Source organism: Myotis yumanensis, unplaced genomic scaffold (genome assembly GCF_028538775.1).
Source record: "Myotis yumanensis isolate MYYU_CA2020_CCGP unplaced genomic scaffold, mMyoYum1.0.hap1 SCAF_7, whole genome shotgun sequence".
In the NCBI taxonomy this organism is placed as follows: Eukaryota; Metazoa; Chordata; class Mammalia; order Chiroptera; family Vespertilionidae; genus Myotis; species Myotis yumanensis.
The window spans coordinates 37811802-37838015 of NW_027223758.1; the positions used below are offsets into that span (position 1 = coordinate 37811802).

At 38.9% G+C, this 26214-nt stretch overlaps 1 protein-coding gene across 1 annotated transcript in view; it reads right to left on the reverse strand.

Annotated features, from left to right (window-relative positions):
• Window positions 1-26214, reverse strand: part of SAMHD1 (SAM and HD domain containing deoxynucleoside triphosphate triphosphohydrolase 1) — a 59653-nt gene that overhangs the window by 28170 nt on the left and 5269 nt on the right. The window contains exons 2-11 of the mRNA XM_070420260.1: window positions 26093-26159; window positions 19925-19994; window positions 15889-16049; window positions 13911-14026; window positions 11681-11751; window positions 10350-10505; window positions 7591-7691; window positions 7284-7392; window positions 5779-5870; window positions 3811-3926 (exon numbers count right to left, since the gene is read on the reverse strand). Of these exons, the coding sequence (XP_070276361.1) occupies window positions 3811-3926; window positions 5779-5870; window positions 7284-7392; window positions 7591-7691; window positions 10350-10505; window positions 11681-11751; window positions 13911-14026; window positions 15889-16049; window positions 19925-19994; window positions 26093-26159 (1059 nt within the window). The remainder of the gene's footprint in view (window positions 1-3810; window positions 3927-5778; window positions 5871-7283; window positions 7393-7590; window positions 7692-10349; window positions 10506-11680; window positions 11752-13910; window positions 14027-15888; window positions 16050-19924; window positions 19995-26092; window positions 26160-26214) is intronic.

Genomic DNA, 26214 nt, shown 5'->3' on the forward strand with positions numbered 1-26214 from the left:
ACAAAAGTTAAAAATAAATATCCCCAGGTTGCTCAATTGTTTCATAATCTCTTCTTTTATTCCTATCAATATAACAAAGGAAGACTAATTTATCTACTATAATGTTATTAAAACAAAACATAGAAACAATTTAGATATATATTATTCTCTGTAACTGTATCTTCAATCCAGCCTAGATTAATTAACAATCAAGAAGCAAACTCGTCACATTATAAACCTTAAATATTGATATACACAGTGTTCTCAGTATAAAAATACATTTAATATGGGGAATCACTATTTTACTTCTAAATTTTGATTGTTATGATTGGAAAATGACTAAAAAGTTATAAGTGTCAGAGGAACCCTATGAATTGAACTGTGTGTGTATTTTTAAAGAACAACATATACTTTTTTGAATTAAATTTTTTCTATATTCTGTTTCTTTGAATTATATTTATTGAAATGTAGGGTAAATCTACCAAATTCAATAATAAAAATTTGGGCTTATAGGACAACCAAGATGGCAGCATAGGTAAACACCTGAACTTGCAGCCGGGTACAACCACATTAAAACTACAACTAAAAGACAAAACGAATAGCATCCAGAACCACAGGAAGGCTGGCTGAGTGGAAATTCTACAACTAGAAGGAAAGAGAAAAGCGCATTGAGTCCAGCAGGAGGTGGAAGTGTGGAGGTACGGAGGCACGCGTGAAAGGGGCTGGCAGCGGGGTACAGTTGTTGTCCCTTTCAACTGAGAGGGAGATACGAGCTCCCGACTACTCTGAAATCCAGTTCTGGGCGAGAATCTGGGGACCCAGACTCATAAAGAGAGAAACTGTACTGTCTCGCATCGGGCGGAAGATGAGAGCGGCTTTCTTGCAGAGGTGCTTGCAGCGTCCATTGTTCCTGCACAGGGCAGAAGGACTTAGAGACCCAGGGACTTATGGGGGAGGGCCAATGGCAACCATTGCTGTTTACACTGCCCATCGACTCCCTGAGACCACGCCCCACCCAATTTACAACCCCACCCAAGCTGTGGGAAGAGACTTTTGCATACTAATGGCCTGGCCTTTTCCCGCCTAAAAACCTGTCAAACTGCAGCTGGGTCAGAGAAACCCAGAGCTTTCAAAAGGCCTAAGGCTCATCAGCAGCCTATATTACTTCACAGCTGCACCCCATCTAGGCATCTCCAAACCCCAAACAAAGAAGAGGAATCTGCAGATATCTCTGTAGCTCCTGCTGGGTAGCCTCAGGCAGTGTGTGACTTTGCACCCCCATGGAGATCCAAGAGCCAGTCTACCCAGTGGTCAAAGTGAGACCATCCAGATTACAACTCTTCACATCCATAAGAGACACACTCGGGGCAGACTCAGTGATCGGCGCCAAAGCCCCACTGAAGCAAGTCCTGCTCCATAAGGGTGTCTCCAGCACAGAAGTTCTCCCATTGTAGACACAACTAGTCCTCACAGCCAATTGACCTGGAGGTCAATTCCTCCCAGTGATACCTACAACAATCAAGGCTTAACTACAAGACTGTGCACATAGCCCACAACAGGGTGCACCAAGAGTGTCCACCTCTGGTAATTAGGGAGGCTGAGCCACTGGGCCCTATAGGACACCTAGCACAGAAAGCCACTCTATCAACACAGGGAAGCAACCAAAATGCGGAGACAAAGAAACAGGTCACAACTGAAAGAAATCAAGGAAAGCAAACTACTGGATATAGAGTTCAAAACCACAGTTATAAGGCTATTCAAGAATCTTCAAGAAACCTCCAAGAAATATAGTGACACCCTCAAGGATATGAAAAAGGACCAATTAGAAATTAAGCATACACTGACTAAAATAAAGAATAATATACAGAGATCCAACAGAAGACTAGAGGATCCCAAGAATCAATTCAAAGATTTGAAATACGAAGAAGCAAAAAACACCCAACCAGAAAAGCAAAAGGAAAAAAGAATACAAAAATATGAAGATAGCGCAAGGAGCCTCTGGGACAACTTCAAGCGTTCCAGCATCTGAATTATAGGGGTGCCAGAAGAAGAGAGAGAGCAAGATATTGAAAACCTATTTGAAGAAATAATGACAGAAAACTTCCCCTACCTGGTGAAAGAAATAGACTATAAGTCCAGGAAGCATAGAGAACCCCAAACAAGAGGAATCCAAAGAGGACCACACCAAGACACATCATAATTAAAATGCCAAGGGCAAAATCCAAAGAGAAAATCTTAAAAGCAGCAAGAGAAAAATAGTTAGTTACCTACAAGGGTGTACCCATACGACTGTCAGCTGATTTCTCAACAGAAACCATGCAGGCCAGAAGGGAGTGGCAAGAAATATTCAAAGTGATGAATAGCAAGAACCTACAACCAAGATTACTTTACCCAGCAAAGTTATCATTTAGAATTGAAGGTCATAAAAAGAGCTTCACAGATAAGAAAAAGCTAAAGGAGTTCATCCCCGCCAAACCAGTATTATATGAAATGCTGAAGGGTATTCTTTAAGAAGAGGAAGAAGAAGAAAAAGGTAAAGATAAAAAATATGAACAACAAAGTGACAACAAATACATATCTATCAACAAGTGAATCTAAAAACCAAGTGAATAGAAAATCTGACGAACAGAATAAATTGGTGAATAAAATAAAATCAGGGGCATAGAAAGGGAGTGGACTGACAATTCTTGTGGGGAAGGGAGTGTGGGGGGTGCGGGAAGAGTCTGGCCAAAAATCATACACCTATGGACGAGGACGGGGGCGCGGGGGCGGGGGTAAGGGCAGGGGATGGGGTAGGAACCGGGTGGACAGGAGCTATGGGGGGAAAAAGAGGAACAACTGTAATAATTTGAACAATAAAGATTTATTTTTAAAAAAATTTTGGGGCTTATATTTTGTATATTTCTCCCCCACCCACCCCTGACCTCCCCAGCCATTACATTTTCCTAGTAATTCATTTTTATTGTATTTTTACAAAAGTATCAAGCTGTGAGGGGTTGGAAATGAAGACTGTTTGAGAGAAACTGGTTCAGGTTTCACTCTGGCAGTGTGAGCAGAAAGAATCTAGCAGCAATAGAGCAGCAGTGGCACCCCAAACAGAAAACTAATATAGTGATCTTGGCTGTGTGTCTTGGGCTGCTCAGCTTCTGTTGTTTTGCTCATTTGCAGAACCTCCAGCCATCCCACTGATTCTGTAAGTTATATGATTGCTATCTCATTTTATTTTTAGTTAAACAGAGTCAGTTTCATGATTTGCAACTCAGAACTCTGGCTGGTATATACTTTTTGGTCTGCTTTTGCTCTACGGATCTTTTTTTTTTCAGTCTACACTTTAACACATGAAAGAACCAGTTGTGACACCTTCACTCTCTTCCTCCCACCCTAAGCTGCAGATTTTGTTTTTGCTAAGTATGCAGAAATGTTCTTGGCATACTGTGTTTTGCAACAAAAATAATGCTAAAAGGGTGAATCAGTTTTTTGTCATTTGTCTGATATTATTAGTCCAGCTACATTATAATCATAAATATTGAGTTCTTATATGCCACGTACCATTCTAAGTGCTATGCATTATTTAAGCATCACAACAAAAGTATATGTTAGGTATCATTACTCCTATTTTATAGAAGGGGAAAGTATGGTTGAGAGACATTAAATAACTTTTATCAAGGTTATCTTGTTAGTACAAAGCAGAGATAAAACTCATATCCAAAAGTATAAAATCACTTAAGAAGCTAAATCCATTGGAATTTTTGAAAAAGAACCCATTTGCAATCCAGGGACAGCATATATTTTATCTGTGATGGACCATCTATGTTACCTTCTAGTTCTTACCTGTCAGCTTAGTGAAGGCTTCCATGTCATCAATTGCTGTAGAAATATGATATTTTTTTCCTTCAGTGCCTGTAATCTCTATGTAGGGGTCCGCTTTGAGGAAAGCATCTGTAATCCTAAAGATTGTTTAATAGAAATTTATGCTTATGAGAAAATTTAAATATGTACTTTAGGCCTTGCTTAAAGTTAAAAAAAATCTTTCTACTTTAGGAAAATAAAATCTTGAGACACGATGTTTTAAAGACACCTGTTACTCAATCATACTAAGTAAGTGCATTGTTACTTGTGGGCTACTGTGTTTACTGTGTTTTAGGCATATGGCAGAGCTTTAGATCCACTGTCTGAGTTAATCTTTCTAACAGTAATATAGATATGAGTAATTAGCCTTAATTTTACAGATACAGAAATTAAGTAAATGTTTATTTTACCAAGTTAGAAAGAAGAAGCAAAAAACACCCAACCAGAAAAGCAAAAGGAAAAAAGAATACAAAAATATGAAGATAGCACAAGGAGCCTCTGGGACAACTTCAAGCGTTCCAGCATCTGAATTATAGGGGTGCCAGAAGAAGAGAGAGAGCAGCCCAAGACACACAGCCAAGATCACTCTATATTAGTTTTCTGTTTGGGGTGCTACTGCTGCTCTATTGCTGCTGGATTCTTTCTGTAGCACATTGCCAGAGTGAAACCTAAACCAGTTTCTCTCAAACATTCTTCATTTCCAACCCCTCACAGCTTGATACTTTTGTAAAAATACAATAGAAGTGCTATTGTATTTAAAAGCAGCAAGAGAAAAACAGTTAGTTACCTACAAGGGAGTACCCATACGACTGTCAGCTGATTTCTCAACAGAAACCATGCAGTAAACATTTCTAGCAGTAAAATAAAATGTTTATTTTACCAAGTTATTTTACCAAGGTTCAAGTACCAGGCTTTGAACCTTGATCTCTGACTCTCCAAATTAAAAATAAACTAACCCCTGGCCTGTGTGGCTCAGTTGGTTGGAGCGTCGTCCCATGCACCAAAGGGTCACAGGTTCAATTACAGGGTCAGGGCACATACCCAGATTGCAGGTTCAATCCGCAGTCAGGGTGAGTATGGGAGACAACGGATCAATGTATCTCATGTCAATGATTTTTTTTTCTCTCTCTTTCTCTCTTACTCTTCCACTCTCTCTAAAATCAATAATAAAATAAATTTAAAATGTATTTTTAAAAAACTAACAAAAATTTCAACCAGACTAACAACCATACAAATAGGATAATGTATTCTAACTAGTCTGCTCATGACAAAAGATGGGAAACAAACAGAAAAAGAAAATCTATTTCCTCAAAAAAGAAAAAAAAAGAAAGAAAGAAAGAAAATCTATTTCCTCAACACAAACATGAAGGCTTATAATACACATCAATTTAAAGGCATTTTAGAGACATGGTGTTAAATGAACTCACACCCAAGTTTTGATAACTCCTTATGGGGTCGTCTGGTCCCTAGAGCCTAGGCTGCACTTTTCTGTAAGGATCAGGTGAAATTCCTGTTGGTTTTACTATTTGCTACTAATTTTGATAAATAATTGACATGGTAAGGACAGACATGAATCTTAATTTTTAAAATTAATATTTGTCATTAATTTCAGAATGTCAATTATCCACATCCCATCTCTCACCTTGATGACTGATATCTGGTACATAAGCGACAGCCTGTGCAGAGGTCCTATGCCATTCAGCATTAATTCCTCATGTCTAGCCTAAGCCAGCTTTAGCCCTTCATCTATCCCCTTTATCCATTTTATAACTCTTCCTCCAACTAAGTTAAGTTTACGCTAGTTTTGTTTTAAGGGAACAGTTTAAGATTTAGTCACTTAAAATTCCCTTGAATTTGTCTAGAAATCTCAACTTGATCCAAGTATGATACTCTAGTCTAGAACAAGCATCATAGAGATTTTTATAGGGAAATAACAATCAAATGTCTTACATTGTATCAATGATATTGCCAACTTTGTGCTGATAAGCTCTACGGTGTAAAGAGGTGCGTATATGGAACATGTCATACAGATTCCCAATCTCCTGCAGGAAAATATGAAGTAAATATTAATGAAGGATCCGATTATGTTACCCCTTTTAGTAGAGAAGTATATAAAACAAGAAAAAGGGATGGTGGCAGACACGAAGGCTATGCCCAGGGACTACTTCATTAAAATCTTTCAGTCCACTAAAAAATACAAGGCAGATGAGTCAAACTATTCATTGGTTTATAACTTTCATTCTTAGTAACCAAAATCTATTACTATGTGTATTAACTCTGTGGCAGGTTCTGTTTTAGATATCTTACATGTAATACATTTTTTAATCTTCCCAATGACTCTAAAAATAAGGTATTATTATTCTTATATTCTTCATTCTCAAAAAAAGACTTTTATAATACAACTAGAGGCCCGGTGCATGAAATTCATGCATTGGAGGAGGGGGTGTTCCTCAGCCCAGCCTGCACCCTCTCCAATCTGGGACCCCTCAGGGGTTGTCCTACTACCAGTTTAGGCCTGATCCCACAGGCAGTCGGACATCCCTCTCACAATCCAAGACTGCTGGCTCCCAACCATTCACCTGCCTGCCTGCCTGATTGCCCCTAACCACTTCTGCCTGCCAGCCTGATCACCCCCTAACCACTCCCCTGCCAGCCTGATCGACGCATAACTGCCCCCCTGCCGGCCCGATTGCCCCTAACTGCCCTCCCCTGCCAGCCTGGTCGCCGCTAACTGCCCTCCCCTGCAGGCCTGGTTGCCCCCCAACTGCCCTCCCCTGCTGGTCTGATCACCCACAACTGCCCTCTCCTGCCAGCCATCTTGTGGCTGTGGGCGCCACCATTTTTGAGGGCGTGGAAGTCAATTAGCATATTCCCTCCTTATTGGCTGTGGGCACAGTCAATTAGTGTGTTCCCTCCTTATTGATTGTGGGTGCCACCATCTTTGTGACAGTGTGAGGGTCAATTAGTATATTCCCTCTTTATTAGACAGCATATTAGTCATATGACTCCAACCAAACAGGGACCTAATGATTTTAGTACTTTAACTAAATGAAACACTAACAGTGATTAAGGATGAGAATTGAGTCAAATTATCTGGGTTAAAATTCTAGTTCTGCCATGTATTAATTGTATGTCTTTTCTGTGTTTCAGTTTGCTCACCTATTAAGTGAAATAATTATAGTACCTATCTCATAGGGTTGTCAGGATTGAGTTAATTCATCTAAAGCACTTAAAACAGTTTCTAGCACAACACTCAATAAATGTCTATTGTAATTTTATTATTATTTAACAACACAGTACAAGTGAAAGAACCTTAAGATATTTATAAATGCTCAGCATAAAGTAAAGAGATTGGCAATTTACCAGGTACTGATTTTTCCAAATTATTGAATGGTTATTTCTAGATTTCAAACTAGGAACTATATTTTCCTTATTGTTCCTCTGACATAGCTTACCTGTTCTCTAGTACAAATATGCTTCAAATTACCTACTTCACAGACACGGGCAAACTTAAGAAAGCGCTTATAATCAAAACTATTTTGAATTCCAAGATGATGGCAGTCCCTAGAAAGATTCCAAAGCAGAGAGATAAAATTCTTCAACAAGATTACTTATTGTACCTTAAATGCTAATAATATATTTATACAAGCATTTTATTTGCTTACTTAAATAAAAATTTTATATATAATATATGTATATTAATATAGAGAGAGAGAGCATACAAAGATTTTAACAAGCTTCTCTGGAGTGTTCAGTGCATACCTGGCAAAATAATCCCATTTGTCCACATCAATGCCACTTCTTTTATTGGCCACTATCTCATAAAGGAAGCTTTTCTCTTTAGGACGGCCTTTATATGGCCACTAGAAGACAAGAAAAATCATTAAAAGTTTTAGGATAAAAAACAGATCCAGAGACAGAGAAGCATTGATCAGATCGTCAAACCTCAGAGGGAAGGTAGGGGAGGATAGGGACTTGTATGCATGCATATAATATAACCAATGGACACAGACAACAGGGGGGTGAGGGCATGAGCAGGGGGGGAGGATAATGGGGGGATAAGAACACATATGTAATACCTTAATCAATTAAAAAATAAAAAATAGCCAAAACCGGTTTGGATCAGTGGATAGAGCGTCAGCCTGCGGACTGAAAGGTCCCAGGTTCAATTCCGGTCAAGGGCATGTACCTGGGTTGCGGGCACATCCCCAGTAGGAGATGTGCAGGAGGCAGCTGATCGATGTCTCTCCGTCATCGATGTTTCTAGCTCTCTATCTCTCTCCCTTCCTCTCTGTAAAAAATCAATAAAATATATTAAAATAAATAAATAAATAAAAATAAAAAATAAAAACGTTTTAAGATAAGCAAATTTATGTACAAGCAGAGCAAAACACTTGCATTAATCTAAAAATTATAAACAGATACTTGAATGAGAATGTGAAATAATTTAGAAGGTTCTTTCCATTTAATTCCTAAATTAGTAGAAAAGAGAAAGGAAATGCTAAGGTATATGATATCCTGTTAATACTAAACCTCTTTAGTATTTAGTGCCACTGAAAGGATCCTAACTCTACTACATTTCCCATAACCAACAAGCAAGCTCTGTTTTTTTGGTTTCAAAGTTTTTAAAAATATAAGATTCAATTATGAACTAGCAAGAATGTTCTAACATGCTAATGCTTGCATTCAGACATGAAAATTATACTATCTTTCAAAGTAGTTACACATCTACCCTAAATGATATGCATCATTCAAAGACTTTTTGGAGCTCCATTATTTTGCAAATAGGATATTTGCTACAAAATTCACCTGTTTATTTTACAAGTAGATGTGTGCATGTATATGAAAAAAAAAAAACCTTAAAAACAGAGCAAAAACTATTTTTCAACTTATTTTTTAATAATAAAAAGATAAAAAAGGAAACAAAACAGATTTTCCTCTGAACTAGGTCTTCATAATCTAAATATTTGAAATAAGTTAGTTTTGGTGGATAAACAAAATATACACTGTTACATTTTCTTTTTCTTTTTTTTTAATATATTTTATTGATTTTTTTACAGAGAGGAAGGGAGAGGGATAGAGAGCTAGAAACATCGATGAGAGAGAAACATCGACTAGCTGCCTCCTGCACACCCACTATTGGGGATGTGCCCACAACCAAGGCACACGCCCTTGACCGGAATCGAACCTGGGACCCTTCAGTCTGCAGGCCGATGCTCTATCCACTGAGCCAAACTGGTCAGGGCCACTGTTACATTTTCCAAAGTTACTTTAGGCTTCTATGTAAAACTAGAGGCCCGGTGTACAAAAATCTGTGAACTTGGGGTGGGGGGAGGTCCCTCAGCCCGGCCTGTGCCCTCTCGCAGTCTGGGACCCCCTCGGGGGATGACCACCTGCTGGCTTAGGCCTGCTCCCTGAGGGATTGGGCCCTAAACTGGCAATCAGACATCCCTCTGGCAGCACGGCAGCCCTCGGGGGATGTCCACTTGCCAGCGGGGAGCAGACCTAAGCTGCAGTCGGACATCCTTAGCGCTGCTGAGGAGGCAGGAGAGGCTCCCACCACCACTGCTGTATTGGCAGCCATCAGCCTGGCTTGTGGCTGAGCAGAGCTCCCCATGGGGGAGCTCACTGACCACCAGAGGGCAGCTCCTGCATTGAGCGTCTGCCCCCTGGTGGTCAGTGTGTATCATAGTGACCAGTCATTCCCAGTCTTTCTGCTTTAGGGTCAGTTTGCATATTACCTTTTTATTATATAGGATAGAGGCCTGGTGCACAGGTGGGGGCCGGCTGGTTTGCCCTGAAGGGTGTCCTGGATCAGGGTGAGGGGTCCCACTTGGGTGCCTGGACAGCCTGGGTGAGGGGCTGATGGCTGTTTGCAGCTGGTCACACCCCCTTCAGGGTGGGGGTCCCCACTGGGTGCCTGGCCAGCCTGGATGAGGTGCTGAGGGCTGTTTTCAGGCTGGCCAAGCCGGCGACTAAAGCTCCCAGCCTCTCCTTTTTTTTTTTATTCTGGGATTTATTTACCTTCTATAATTGAAACTTTGTTGCCGCTCCAGCTCTGAGGCCACGGCCTGCTGAAAGCAGGTATCTGGGGTTTGTTTAGCTTCTACAATTGCAACTTTGTTGCTTTCTGAGCTCAGAGCCGGGCTGCAGAAGGGAGGAAGCTTGGCTTCCTCCATCACTGGAGTAAGCAAGCCTCCTGCTCGCTGCAGCTGCATGGCTGCTGGCCACCATCTTGGTTGGGTTAATTTGCATATCGCGCTGATTTGCCAGGGGAAGCGTAGCGGAGGTACGGTTAATTTCAATCTTTGTCTATTATTAGATAGGATACTGCACACAATATTCATTACAAAATATTTGTATGTGTATTTTCATTTATATATGTATTTGTATTTTTCCCACCTCTTAACTCAGTCCCTCTAAAATAGCCAAATATTCCTCTTTAAACAGCTCTGAAGGAATCAAGAAAAGACTAGATGAAAAGCATGAGACACTTCAAATTAAGTTGTATACAAACTTACCGATACATCTTTAACTGGTGTTTTAGGTGGTCCTGTAATTAGTTCCTTGATAAAGGTAATATCTTCTTCAGGGATGAGACCATAGCATTCCATGATGGGTTTGAGATCATTAGAATTAATGAGGTGCTCAAACATATCAACTGAGCCCTGTTCATGCTAGGAAAAGTTAGCATATGGTCTGTTATAGATTCTAGACCAATACGGACCCCAGATTATCCAAAGTACTCTTGATTTCAGGTAATTCAGAGATAAGACTCTACTGAATGTTCATTATCTAGTTTCCAACTACAGTCTTACAGATTTTTTTTGTTAATCCTCACCCAATTTTTAAAAAAATATATATATTTTTTATTGATTTCAGAGAGGAAGGGAGAGGGACAGAGAGATAGAAACATCAATGATGAGAGAGAATCATCAATCAGCTGCTTCCTGCAAGCCATGAGTCCACAACCAGGAAACAACTGTGTCCTGCTTCATAAGTCAATGCACAACCACTGAGATACAACGGCCAGGCAACCCTCACCCAATTTTTCCACTGATTTTTAGAGAGAGTGGAAGGAAGGGATGGAGGGGGAAAGAGAGAGAAACATTGATGTGAGAGAGACACACAGATTGGATGCCTCCCGAATGCAGCCCAAACGGGGCCAGGATTGAATCTGCAAATTCCTAATTATAAAATAGATGATTTAATATATATGATGAGTTCTGGCTGGGTAGCGCAGTTGGTTAGAGCATCTCCTGGTATACCAAGGTTATGGGTTTGATCCCTGGTCAGAGCATATACAAGAATCAACCAATGAATGCATAAATAAGTGGAACAACAAATTGGTTACTCTTCTCTCTCTCTCTCTCTTAAAAAAAAAAATATATATATGTATATGTATGTGTGTGTGGGTGTGTGTATATATATATATATATATATATATATATATATATATATATCTTTGACTAAATTTGGCTACCATCAGTTACTTCATGGCCATACAAAATGAATGAAAACCAGAGTTGGCCTTTTTTTATTTTACAGTAGTATGATGGAATAGAAAAAGCATTAAATTAGCACCTAGGAAATATAAGGTTTTCTACTACTGGCTCTACCAGTTAATAGGTTTTTGAATTTTGGTATATCAATACACCTCTGCGTTTCAAGTTCCTTTACACTTGTGAAAATGGAGCTAATCATTCCTTCTTTACAGACTGTGAGAATCAAATAAAAACATAGATATAAAAGCATCCTGAAAACTGTAATGGGGAAGGAAGTATACTATAACACAATAATGGCTGCTTAAATAGTCATTATTTTATTGACTATTGAATATGTGAATACATACCTTCCATTTCACTCCTTGGCGAGCAAGTGGAATAAATCTTCCATCAAACATATGAGAAAATGGCCCATGACCTTAAAAACAAAAGCAGCCTTAGAACAAGAAAAATGTAAAAACTGAGTCGATTTTTTAAAATTGTTTTAGTTTTACCTTGAATATCAACAGAAATCAATAATCTACAAATACATCACAAACAGGGATAAATCCTTCCTTCCTATTTTCTAAAAACAAGAGAACAGGAAGCAGAACCATATGGGAAAGTAAGCTCTTTTTCCTTTTAATATATATTTATGGATTTTAGAGAGGAAGGGAGAGGGAGAGAGAGACAGAAACATCAATGATGAGAGAGAATCATTGATTGGCTGCCTCCTGCACGCCCCCTTACTGGGGATTGAGCCCGCAACCCAGGCATGTGCCCTTGACTGGAATTGAACTCAGGACCTTTTAGTCCACAGGCTGATGCTCTATCCACTGAGCCAAACTAGGTAGAGCAGAAAGTAAGCTCTTTATAGAGGGGTCTCTGAGTCACCAGAACTCGCATAACTGGTGAAAAGACAGTTTTATGTAACTTAAAGGAATGTTAATGGCAAAAAACTTTTGGCAACTGCAGGTTGAATATCTGCATTAAAATAGCAGTTATTTTAAGACAATCCACTGGGATGCAGGAATAAAATATCAAAACTTTATTTTATTATGCTCATCCTTTAAAACATCTATTTTTATGTAAATTCTATAATGCAGATAATATATTCAGAATAAATATACACACGTTGAGGTTGTTTCCTGGGTTTTTACCAATAATATGAACCATCAAAGTGGAAATCACAAGTTTATCTTAATCATAAGTGATTTTAACATTTCATAACATTTACTAATATGAAATTTGGTTGAAGTGAAACCAAATTCTGGAATTATCAGAATTTCTGTAGAAGTGAATTACTCTGCTGGAGAGGGAACCCACCTGGACCAGGCCTGGGCCCTTTTGCATGTCACCCATAAAGGCCTATTACTGTAGTACTCAAACTTCTGGGGACTGGCAAAGATTTCCCAATGATTCCCTCTTAAAATACCAGGAGTCTATCAAATTTAATCCTATTGACATCTCCAAGGGGACATGGTGAAGAGAGTGTCCTATCCCTTTAAGTATCTGTATATTGCCTAGCCGGTGTGGCTCAGTGGTTGATCGATAAACCAGGAGGTCATGGTTTGATTCCTGGTCAGAGCACATTCCCAGGTTGTGGGCTCGATCCCTGGTGGGGTGGGGGGGCATGCAGAAGGCAGCCAATCAATGATTTTCTCTCATCACTGATGTGTCTACCTCTCTCTTCTTCTCTGAAATCAATAAAAGAATATTTTTTAAACATTAAAAAAGAAAAGTATCACTATTGAAACACAGACACCTCTCCTTTCCTGCCCTAAGGGCACACACAAATTCTCAGGGTAGGACTAAACTACAAGGATGGGGCAAAACTCCTGTGATAAAAGAATACAGTCTTGCCCTAGCCAGTCTGGCTCAATGGATAGAGTGTCGGCCTGCGGACTGAAGGGACCAGTCAAGGACACATGCCTGGGTTGCAGGATCCATCCCCAGTGGGGGGTATGCAGGAGGCAACAATCAATGATTCTCTCTCATCATTGATGTTTTTATCTCTCTGTCCCTCTCCCTTTCTCTCTGAAATCAATAAAAATATATTTAAAAATATATATATATATATATAAAAGAATACAGTCTCTTTTCTCTTTCTGTGTCAAAGGAAAAGGATAGTAATCTTTTACTTGGATTTAAGTGATTCAAGACATCAGATGGGTGAGGGAAGAGAAGGAGTTCTCTTAATCTTCTAGGGCAGATTATGTAGTCTAGGAATGAGAAAAATGGATCGACAAAGTAACTGAAGGTAAAATGGCAATTTTATTCAACAAGAAGGATAAAAGAAAAATCAAATTCACATCATCTTAAACAGAGTAGCTAGAAAAACCTCACTATCAGAAAGTCCTTTCTTATAACCTGTAGCAACGATGTTTGACATGGGAAATTCACTGAAAAGCTACAAAAAGATGAAATAGCAACCCCTTGGCTTTATGGATGATTCTAGGAAGATGCAGTGGCACATTTATATTAATGTTAACTGAAGAATTAAAACACAATTTTCATATTTCTCTTGGTTAGTTGGATTTTTTATTTTCAAAGATGTTATAGTTTTTCATAACAGCCTTGGCTTTTTGTATAGCTTACCGAGATCATGACAAAGCCCAGCAATCTGAACACATAGCATATCTCGTTCATTTATCTGCAGCTCTGGTTGTTTTTCACTCAGTTCTCGAACTAGACATCCTGCTAGATATCCTACACTGCAGAGCAAAAAATACAAAACAAAACAAAGAAATCACTCTTTAGTTTGAAGATACAAGTGATATTTTGGCCCTGAAGAACTTTAATGTTTCTCAAATGTTGTCATATATCTCTAAGGCAACTTAAAAGAATAGTGTGTTTTGGAACTTGATAGGAACACACAAACAAAATCCCCAAAGCAGGACCTCTTGGCTCAGCATCACTAATCATTAGGAAAATGCAAAATCAAAACCACAATGAAACAATGCCTCACACCCATTAGAATGGCTATTATTCAAAAACAAAACAAAAAAACACAAAATAATTAATAACAAGTGTTAGCCTGGATGTGGAGAAATTGGAACCCTTGTACACTGTTAATGGAAATGTATAATAATGCAGGCACTAGGATGGTTCCTCAAAAAATGAAAACTAGCCCAGCCGGTGTGCCTCAGTGGTTGAGTGTCAAAGAACCAGGAGGTCACGGTTAGATTCCCAGTCAGGGCACATGCCTGGGTTATGGGCTCAGTCCCCAGGGTGGGGCATGCAAGAGGCAGCCGATCAGTGATTCTCTCTCCTCATTGATGTTTCTCTCTCTCTCTCCCTCTCCCTTCCTCTCTGAAATCAATAAAAACATATTTTTAAAAATTTACAACTAAAATTACCATATGATTCAATAACTCCAATTCTGTGTATATATCCAAAACAATTGAAATCAGGGTCTTTAAGATATAAATGTACACTCATGTTCCTAGCAGCACTGTTCTCAATTGCCAAAGAGGTAGAAACAACTCAGTGTCCACCACTGAATGAAGGGATAAACAAAATGTAATAGATACATACAATGGAATATTAGTCACTCTTAAAAAGAAAATTCTGACATATGCTCCAACATGGAGGAACCTTGAGGAAATTATACAAAGTGAAACAGCCAGTCACAAAAAAGACAAATATTGTATGATATCACTTATATGAGGTACCTAGAATAGTCCAATTCATAGAAACAGAAAGTAGAAAGGTGGTTGCCAGGGGCTGGGGAGAGGGAGGGCTTCTACTTTGTAATGTTTACAACACAGATTGAAGAGATAAAATGCCTAACAAATATTAAATGCACTTTTAGCACTTCCCTCTGAAAGTAATTTCTGAATGAATACAGTACCTTTCTTCTCTAAATGTTGAGCCCCATGAGGTTAGAGAGAATTGCTATCTTGTTGATTTGGTAGGGCCTAGCAAGTTTTCAATAAATATTTGTTGATGAATGAACATCTGAGTAGATACATGTGTTCTGGATAATTAAAAATGCTCCCAATTAATGATTCTCTCTCATCACTGATGTTTCTCTCTCTCTCTCCCCTCCCTTTTCTCTGAAATCAATAAATATATATATATTAAAAGTAATACTATGAGTTCTTAAAAGAAAATAGGGAAAATTGTCTAGTTCTTCCCTGTTTATGTCCTCCTGGCTCTACTTATTTTAAAAATTCATCTTTATTGTTCAGAGATTAAAAATGGTGGCAGAGTAGGTGGATGCTGCATGGACACACTCCCAGGACCAAACTGGAATTACAACTATCTTTATTGTTGAAAGTATTAGCTACCCCCCTTCCCACCCCCACCCCCCAGTAACTTTTTTTAAACACAAATATTTCAACCAAATGACCACTCAATAGACACTTACATTATTTTCCTAGGAAGGATCTATAGTGGCTTATAAGAGTACATAAAATAAATAAAATACAGCATAGTAAATCAAAACCTCGAATATTTCATATTATTACCATTTTTGTAAAACTATTCTCTAAAAGACCAGACAATCATTTAATGAGATAGAGAAGATACTTAATACGTAACTGTAAGTTCCCCACCCAGATCCCCTTCTTACCCTAGACTATGTTCAAATCGATTGTGTGAAGCTCCTGGAAAAACATAGTAAGTGCCTCCCAACTGTTTAATATATCGAAGCCGCTGAAATTGAGGTGTGTCGATGATTCGGATAAGGAGAGGGTGAAGTTCAATATGGCCATGGATAGGATCATTAATAACCTAGAAAATTATGTTTAAACTAATATAAGTAAAAATTCATAACTCTATTTAAAATTTTTATGTAGCCATGCCTATCTATAGTGCAAAATCAAAGCCATTTAATTGGTCTCAAGACTAATACTAAGGAAAATAACAAGGTATTAACATCATTATCTTATTTAGATATCACTAATAGACAGATAAAGTATATTAGATCTGGGTATATTTTACTTCTTCTAATGAACCTAAAAACAGAAATATAAGGATTTCAATATTTTTATTATATATTACTTAACTAGCCTTTAATAAGTTAGTCTTGTATTCAAGTTAAACATACTATTTTAACACTCTCATTCAGATCACATAAGCCATATTACTATTGGCATTGTGTCTACATCTTTTTCTGAATGTATCTATATAGTACCCACCACTAAAATCCTAAGAAAGATTGAAAAAGAAAGAAAAGAAAAAACCCTCCTATCATATAGATAAGAAATCATAGGCAGGAACATATCTATCTATATAATAGAGGAATATGCAAATTAGCTGGGATGCCGTAACATCACGACCGAACAGCAGGGACCTGAGGCTGCATGGTGCCTGGCTGGGGCGAGGGACCTCAGGCCAAGCCCCCCGCCCGGCAGGGCTTGACGGGGAACCTCAGGCCACGCCCTTTGCCCGATAGGGCTTGATGGGGGACCTCAGGCTGCACCCCCGCCCACACACCAAAGGCTTGAGGGTTCAATTCCCAGTCAAGGGCATCTACCTGGGTTGCAGGTTGATCCCAGGCCCCGGTTGGTTGGGGTGCATGTAGGAGGCAACCAATCAATGTGTCTCTCTCTGTCTTTCTCTTTCTCCCCCTCCCTCCCACTCTCTTTAAAAATCAATGAAAGATTATCCACCAGTGAGGATTAACAAAAATAAATAAACAAACTGCTCCTTTATATAGTTACATGGTCCACTTATCACTTTTATTTATTTTTCATATATTTTTATTGATTTCAGGGAGAGGGAGAGAGAGATAGAAAGATCAATGATGACAGAGAATCATTGACTGGCTGCCTCCTGCATGCCCCCTATTGGGGATCGAGCCCGAAACCCAGGCATGTGCCCTTGACTGGAATTGAACCCGGGACTCTTCAGTCCGCAGGCCAAACACTCTATCCACTGAGCCAAACCAGCTAGGGCTACTTGTCACATTTAAAGGCTATATACTCTACTGTGTTACTAGCCAAGCAAAATGAAACAAGTCTATTAAATCCTCTGTATATGCCAAGTACTGGGGATAACAGATGGGTAAGGTATCATTTCTACCCTCTTGGAAAGATAACAGAATTTATGTCCAGAGTAGCAGGGAAAGAGAATGGGGAGAAACAAACGAAGGAGTGTTCAGCTCTACCCAGAAGAAAGGAAAGAGGGACCCATTAGAAAAAGATTATTCAGAGTTGGTGATTCTATAACAACACATAATAGGTAAGAGAAAATACATAAAGCAGGCATTTTACTTTAAGATTCATTAATACATTTGACAAATTAGTGCCTATTGTGTTAAGCTCTATATTTCCTCCTCACCATTATGTAATTCCTGGCTTTAGAGGCCAATTTAACTAAATTTAGCATGAAGGAAACAGAGTCAAGAAAAAAGGTTGTGTGCAACCTTGGTTTAGACAATGGTTTCCTAAATATGACACCAAAAGCACAAGAGGCAAAAAAGAAAAGATAGGTAAACTAGACTACATCAAAATTTTAAAAATTTCTGCTCCAAAAAATACCAATAAGAAAGTAAAAAAGACAATCCACAGAATGGGAGAAAAAATTGCATATCTTATATCTGATATGGGACTTGTATCCAGAATATATAAAGAACTCTTATAATTTAGATTATAATAATGACTAATCAACTTGTGAAGCTTTTAAAAAACATTTAGCCTGGCAGGTGTGGCTCAGTGGTTGAGTGCCAACCTATGAACCAGGAAGTGGTGGTTCAATTTCCAGTCGGGGTACATTCCGGGGTTGCAGACTGGATCCCCAGTCCAGGGTGTGAAGGAGGCAGCAATCAATGATTCCCTCTCATCATTGATGTTTCTATCTTTCTCTCCCTCTCCCTTCCTCTCTGAAATCAATAAAAATATATTTTAAAAAATGAAATGAGTGAATTGTAAGGTACTGAATTATATCACACTAAAGCTGTTTAGATAAAAAAAGAGTTGCTCTGGCCAGTGTAACTCAGTGGGTGAGGCATTGTCCCATGCACTGAAAGGTTGCTGGTTCAATTCCAGTCAGGGCACACACCCAGGTTGCCAGTTCAGTCGTCTCCATTTGGGGTTCATGTAAGAGGCAACCCATTGGTTTTCTCTCCCTCTCTTCCTCTTTCTAAAGTTCACAAAATAAAACAAAAGTTATTCTATGGCTAAGGGTGGTAACTTGGGTTATTTGTGTCGCTGTGGATGATTCTCAAAAATAGGATGTTAGCTCTGGCCAGTGTGGCTCAGTTGGTTGGAGTGTCATTCTGTGCACACAAGAGTCTTGGGTTCAATTCCAGTCAGAGCACATATTCAGGTTGCAGGTTTGATCCCCAGTCAGGTCGAGTATTGGTGGCAACCATTCGATGTTTTATTTTCTCTGTCTTTCCTCACCCCAAATCAATAAAAAAAATTCCTTGGATGAGGATTAAAAAATATATATATACATAAATATAAAAAATATATATAATGTTAAATAAAAGTTTAAAACGTTACTTAATGTGAAATGATTTATATAAAAATTTTAAAAAACATGTAAAACAATACTGTACATTATTTATGGCTATACACAAATATGTAATAAAAGTACAAAACATTCATGAAAATTATTTTTTTTAATCCTTACCCAATAATCCTTATTGATTTTAGAAAGAGAGAGAAACATCAATGTGAGAGGGAAGCATTGATCAGTTGCCTCCCACATGCACTACAACCAGAGATGGAACCCAAAACCTGGGTATGTGCCCTGACCAGAAAAATAACCTGCAGCCTTTTGGGGTATAGGACTTCACTCCAACCAACTGAGCCACATCAGCCAAGGCCATTCATGAAAATTATTAAACACCAATTCAGGATGGTGATTCCTTTTGAGGAAGAAAGGATGAAAATATAATCTAGTAGGGGTACAAAGGAACTCTTACATTGTTTCTAATATTTTGTTCTAAAAACAATAGATTTGCAGCAAGTTGGGCAAAATGTTAAGATTTGACAGGCTGGCCGAAACCGGTTTGGCTCAGTGGATAGAGCGTCGACCTGCGGACTGAAACGTCCCAGGTTCGATTCTGGTCGAGGGCATGTATCTGGGTTGCCGGCACATCCCCAATAGGAGATGTGCAGGAGGCAGCTGATCGATGTTTCTCTCTCATCGATGTTTCTAACTCTCTATCTCTCTCCCTTCCTCTCTGTAAAAAATCAATAAAATATATTAAAAAAAAAAAAAAGATTTGACAGGCTGGGCAGTGATCTATGCTTCTCTATGTGTTTAAAATATTTTAGTTTTCCTTTGATGTAAATATTCTGTACTTAGCTTAGAAAATGCAGAAAGCTTAAAGAAGTCAAAACCCATTATTCACAATCCTATTACTGAGAAGCAGATTTCCTTCTATTCTCACTTTATACTCAAAAAACATAATAAACTGCCCTAGCTGGTTTGGCTCAGTGGATAGAGCGTCAGCCTGCGGACTGAGGGGTCCTGGGTTCGATCCGGTCAAGGGCGCATGCCTGGGTTGTGGGCTTGATCCCCATTGTGGGAGGTGCAAGAGGTAGCCAATCAATTATTCTATCTCTCTTTCCCTCTCCCTTCCTCTCTGAAATCAATAAAGATATTAAAAAATAAAATAAAATAAAAACATAATAACCTTAAATTATTCTTACCTTCACTGTATCAACATGAATTTGACTCAGTTGGATAGAATTAAGCAGCTTCTTTCTCTCCCCCAGGGACCTAAAATTTTAACAGAATAAGCAAATTTATCATGATTTGCTTAATAATAATCATCACAGAAGATTAAAAAGAATGACAAGCCCGGCCAGTGTGGCTCAGAGGTTGAGCATTGACCTTTAAACCAGGAGGTCACAGTTTAATTCCCAGTTAAGGCACATGCTCTGGTTGCAGGCTCCATCCCCAGTAGGGGCATGCAAGAGGCAGCCAATCAACAATTCTCTCTCATCATTGATGTTTCTGCCTCTCCCTCTCCGAAATAAAAAATATATATTTAAAAAACAATTACCACAAAGGCATGGTTAGTTATGCCTGCCATAAATCGATTACAGCCTTCTCTTGAGCGTATCGTAGAAACCGGGTATCCTGAGTCCTGTCTGGGCCTGGGGCAGCTTGAACACCAGACTTGGCTGACAAGTTCCATGTTGGAACCAACAAAAACTGCCTGCACATCCACAGCCCCCTCCCAGATTTCTTTGTTCTGTTTCCCCTCTCCTTCCTGATAAAAACCCCTGCCTCCACTGAGATGTTAAGATGGCTTTGGGATGAGAGTCCCCCATTTTCTCAAGTGGCTGGAACTTGAAAACCTCTTTCCTTCACACCAGTACCTATCTCACAAGTTTGGCTTTTGTTGTGGCAGGTAACCAAACCTGGGTTTGGTTTAATTTACACTTACTAATTGGTCCAGGCATATTAGCCCAGCTGACTGTTGGCAGGCAAGGGGTTCACCTTTCCTGATCTACTAGCTAACTGGATTGAAAAAATTAATTATTTTGCTAAAAGCCCTACATAGACTTGGAGTCAGAAATGCTACAATTGGCCTCTATATTGTACCTTGAGACCTAAGGTGATAATCATCAAAGCACCATATCTTGTGTTTTACTAGTCCTCTATCCTCCTCATCAGCTGTGTTTTTTTTTTTTTAATGTATTCATTGATTTTTTAGAGAGAAAGAGGGAGGATAGAGGGGGTGCACATTTAATGTGACAATGTTTCTTATTTCCTAGAAAAACCTTTTAAATCAACAGCAGATCATAAAATTAAGGAAATACAAGTACTTGCCTAAACTGGATTCTGCCCAGAAAGCAGAGTTTAGGACAGGGGTGGGGAACCTTTTTTCTGCCAAGGGCCATTTGGATATTTATAACATCATTCTCTGGACACACAAAATTATCAACTTAAAAATTAGCCTACTATATTTGGTCAAACATTTAATTAACTAACCCCTAGGGGTGAGTTAATTAATGATTTTGCAGGCCTTATATGGCCCACAGGCTGGATGTTTCTCACCCCTGGTCTAGGATGAGAGCTTGCATAGAGGTAATGTATTTTAGGATGTGAATCCAGGGAATAAGAGTGGGGGACTAGGAAGAGTGAAACAGGAAAAGAGGGGGGAAAAGTACAAGGGTATATTGAAAGTTTGCTGCACTGGTACTGCTAGGAACAAGTTTCGCTGGCCCCACTAGGATCCTCAAGGGCAGCTCTGTCCAGTAGAACGTTGCCATGATGGAAAAGTAAAGTCTGTCTAGTCCAACATAGTAGCTACTAGCCATAAGTGGTATTGAGTATGTGAAATATGGCTAGTGTAATTGAAGAATTGACTCCTTAAAATATATATTTTTTTATTGATTTCAGAAAGGAAGGGAAAGGGAGAGAGATAGAAACATCAATGATGAGAGAGAATCATTAATCATCTGCCTTCTGCATGCTCCCTATTGGGGATCAAGCCCACAACCTAGGCATATGCCCTGATCAGGAATTGAACCCTGACCTCCTGGTTCAACCACTGGGCCACGCTGGCTGGGCAGGAATTGACATTTTTATTTAATTTAAATTAATTTAAACATGTAGCTAGTGGCCGCTATATAGGAAAACACAGCTCTGAGGAGTCCTGCAGAATCTACCTCAGGGTTATAAGAGGCAGGCACATAAGTATGCCATATGGTGTTCCTTTTGGAATTTTGTTTATTTTGTTTACTCATGTGTCCCTAATTCCAAGAAGAGTGTCTAACACATAGTGAGCCCTCTATAAATATTATTTAATAAAACAATAATATTTGGGTCCACAAAGTATATAGTTTCCTTTAAAAGAAAGACTCTATTGGAACAAATTCCATTCAATTAAAATAGTAAGCAACTTGCCCTAGCTGGTTTGGCTCACTGAATAGAGTGTTGGCCAATGGACTGAATGGTCCCGGGTTCAATTCCAGTCAAGGGCACATGCCTATGTTGCAGGCTTGATTCCGTTTCTATCTCTCTCTCCCTCTCCCTTCCTCTCTGAAATCAATAAAAATATATTTTAAACTACTGGATATGAAGTTCAAAACCACGGTTATAAGGTTACTCAAGAATCTTCAAGAAACCTCTGAGGAACTTAGTGAGACTTTCATGGATCTTAGTGAGAATGCCAAAAAAATGGAAAAGGACCAGTCAGAAATTAAGCATACACTGACAGAAATAAAGAATAATACACAGGGGTTCAACAGTAGACTAGAGGATCCCGAGAATCAAATGGATGTTTTGAAATACGAGGAAGCAAAAAACACCCAGCAAGAAGAGCAAAAAGAAAAAAGAATCCAAAAATATGAAGATAGTGTAAGAAGCCTCTGGGACAACTTCAAGTGTACCAACATCTGAATTATGGGGGTGCCAGAAGAAGAGAGAGTGAGCAAGATACTGAAAACCTATTTGAAGAAATAATGACAGAAAACTTCCCCTACCTGGTGAAAGAAATAGACTTAGAAGTCCAGGAAGCACAGAGAACCCCAAACAAGAGGAATCCAAAGAGGACCAAACCAAGAGACATCATAATTAAAATGCCAAGGGCAAAAGACAAAGAGAGAATCTTAAAAGCAACAAGGAAAAAAAAGTTAGTTACCTACAAGGGAGTACCCATATGACTATCAACTGATTTCTCAACAGAAACCATGCAGGCCAGAAGGGAGTGGCAAAAAATATTCAAAGTGATGAATAGCAAGAACCTACAACCAAGAATACTCTACCCAGCAAAGCTATCATTTAGAATTGAAGGTCAGATAAAGAGCTTCACAGACAAGAAAAAGCCAAAGGAGTTCATCACCACCAAACCAGTATTATATGAAATGCTGAAGGGTATTCTTTAAGGAGAGGAAGAAGAAAAAGGTAAAGATAAAAAAACATGAACAACAAAGTGACAACAAATACATATTTATCAACAAGTGAATCTAAAAATCAAATAAATAAATAACCTAATGAACAGAATAAACTGGTGAATGGAATAGAATCAGGGGCATGGAAATGGAACAGACTGATGGTTCTCAGAGGGAATGGGGTGTGTGGGGGGGTGCGAGAAGAGATTAGACAAAGATCTTATATGCATGTATGCATTACCTATGGACACAAACAATAGGGTGGGGAGGGCCTGGGTTGGGGTGGGAACCGGGTGGAGGGGAGCTATGGGAGGAAAAAAGAGGGACATCTGTAATAATCTCAATAATAAAGATTAATTAAAATATATATATATATATTTTAAAAATAGTAAGCAACTATTATACATAGAAAATAGGTAGTAAGGGAGACTTTGAGGAAGAGAAGGGTGTTGAAATGTGATTATGAAGAAGCAAGATGAGGTCCCTATTTTCACCCTGGCCAGTGTTTCTCAGTGGTTAGAGCAGCAGTTCTCAACCTGTGGGTCGAGACCCCTTTGGCAGTCGAATGACCTTTTCACAGGGGTCGCCTAAGACCATCCTGCATATCAGATACTTACATTACGATTCATAACAGTAGCAAAATTACAGTTATGAAGTAGCAACGAAAATAATTTTATGGTTGGGGTCACAACATGAGGAACTGTATTTAAAGGGCCAGAAGGTTGAGAACCACTGGGTTAGAGTGTTGTCCCTCAGACCGAAGGGTCAAGGGTCTGATTCCCAGTCAAGGGCATGTACCTGGGTTGCAGGTTTGATCCCCAGCCCTGGTCCGGGTTCGTGTGGGAGGCAACCAATCCACGTGTCTCTCTCACATCAATGTTTCTGTCTTTCTTTTCCCCTCCCTGCCTTCCTCCCTTCCACTCTTTATAAAAATAAATGGGGGGAAAAACAGTGATCTTTTTTCACAATCTATTTCTGTTATCAATTATTAAGCAACAAGTACACGAAGCAATTCAGTATAATCTCTTGATTTGATTCTTTGGTTACTGTTCCCACAAACAACATTTAGGTAAGTGGAATTCCATAAGAAAAGACTACATTTCACCACTGTTGTCAATTCTCTAAAAGAAGCAAAATCTCCATTTTAAGGAATATTTAAATATTGCATCCTCAATTGAGTTTTATGTGTTTTAAATGTTTATTTATTGATTTTTAGAGAAAGAGAAACATCAATTTGTTGTTCTACTTATTTTATGCATTCATCAGTTGATGATTGATTCTTGTATGTGCCCTGACCAGGAATGAACCCACAACCTTGGTATATGGAGATGATGCTCTAACCAACTGAGCTACCTGGTCAGGGCCTCAACTGAGGTCTTTATTTTTTAATATATTTTTATTGATTTCAGAGTGGAAGTGAGAGGGAGAGAGAGATAGAAATATCAGTGATGAGAGAGAATCATTGATCAGCTGCCTCCTGCACACCCCCCATTGGAGATCGAGCTCACAACCTGGGCATGTGCCCTTGACCGGAATCGAACCTGGGACCCTTCAGTCTGCAAGCCTATGCTCTATCCACTGAGCCAAACCAGTGAGGACTCAACTGAGGTCTTCTAAGTGGACCCACACTAATCTAGACCTTAGAACCTCCAGCCATACATACATACATAAAGATATATAACATATATGTCATTTATTAAGGGCTTATCATGTACTAATCACTTGACATACATTGTTTTATTATTATTATCCATTTCACAGGTGCAGAACCTGAAGGTTAAATAACTTGTCCCAAATTAATTAACTAAAAAGTGCCAAATTATTTTGTGTCTCTAAATCTAATAACCGAGTTATATTCCAGTCTTAAGATAGCTTTAAAAGTTCTAGAAATATGATCAAGATAGGATTCTAGACTTGATTCTTCTTGCCAACATTTTTGCCCCTATGAGTTCTTAACTATATTCTGGTGTGTAATTCAATTAATCCTGAAATTGAGAGTAAAAATTTGGTTGCTACCAACTTTGCGAAGGCTCATCAGCAAAATTTTAAAAAATAGGAATCATTAATAATATTAAACAGAATTTACATAGCAAATACAAACAAAAACAACTGTATTTTTGTTTAAAACTGTGGATTGTTTTAAAAACACTTCCTAGATTTGCCCTAGCTGGTTTGCTTCAGTGGTAGAGCATCAGCCTGCAGACTAAAGGGTCTCAGGTTCGATTCCGGTCAAGAGCATATGCCCGGGTTGCCTCAATCCCCGGTGGGGGGTGTGCAGGAAGCAGCTGATCAATAATCTATCTCACCCTAGCTAATTTGCCTCAGTGGATAGAGCATCGGTCTGTGGACTGAAGAGTCCTGGGTTCGATTCCGGTCAGGGGCACATGCCTGGGTTTCGGGCTTGATCCCCAGTGGGGGGCATGCAAGAGGCACCCTATCAATGATTCTCTCATCATTGATGTTTCTATCTCTCTCTCCCTCTCCCTTCCTCTCTGAAATCAATAAAAATACATTTTAAAAAATAATAATTCTATCTCATCATTGATGTTTCTATCTCTTTCTCTCTCTCCCCTCTCCCTTCCTCTCTGAAATCAATAAAAATATATTTTTTAAAAATATAAAATAAAATACTTCCAAGATTTAAAATGTAGACAGTTAATATTAGCAATCTTGGGCTTTGTCCCTCAAAGTTGAATAAAAAGGCGTAAGAACCCAGCTGACATGGCTCAGTGGTTGAGCGTTTGCCTATGAACAAGGAGGTCATGGTTGGATTCCCGGTCAGGGCTCATGCTGGGGTTGTGGGCTCGAACCCCAGAGTAGGGTGTGCAGGAGGCAGCTGATCAATGATTCTCTCTCATCATTGGTGTTTCTATCTCTCTCTCCCTTCCTCTCTGAAATGGATAAAAAATATGTCTAAAAATAAATAAAGATAGCAAACACTGTTGGCTACAATGTGAATTTTATCATTCTTACCTTATTCCAAGATTATCAAGATGAGATTCATCAAGATTGAACAGTAATGAACCTGTGATTTCCTTTTCTATGGAGGAAAAGGTAAAAAAGAGATGAATGATTTCAGTATTTACAACATATGA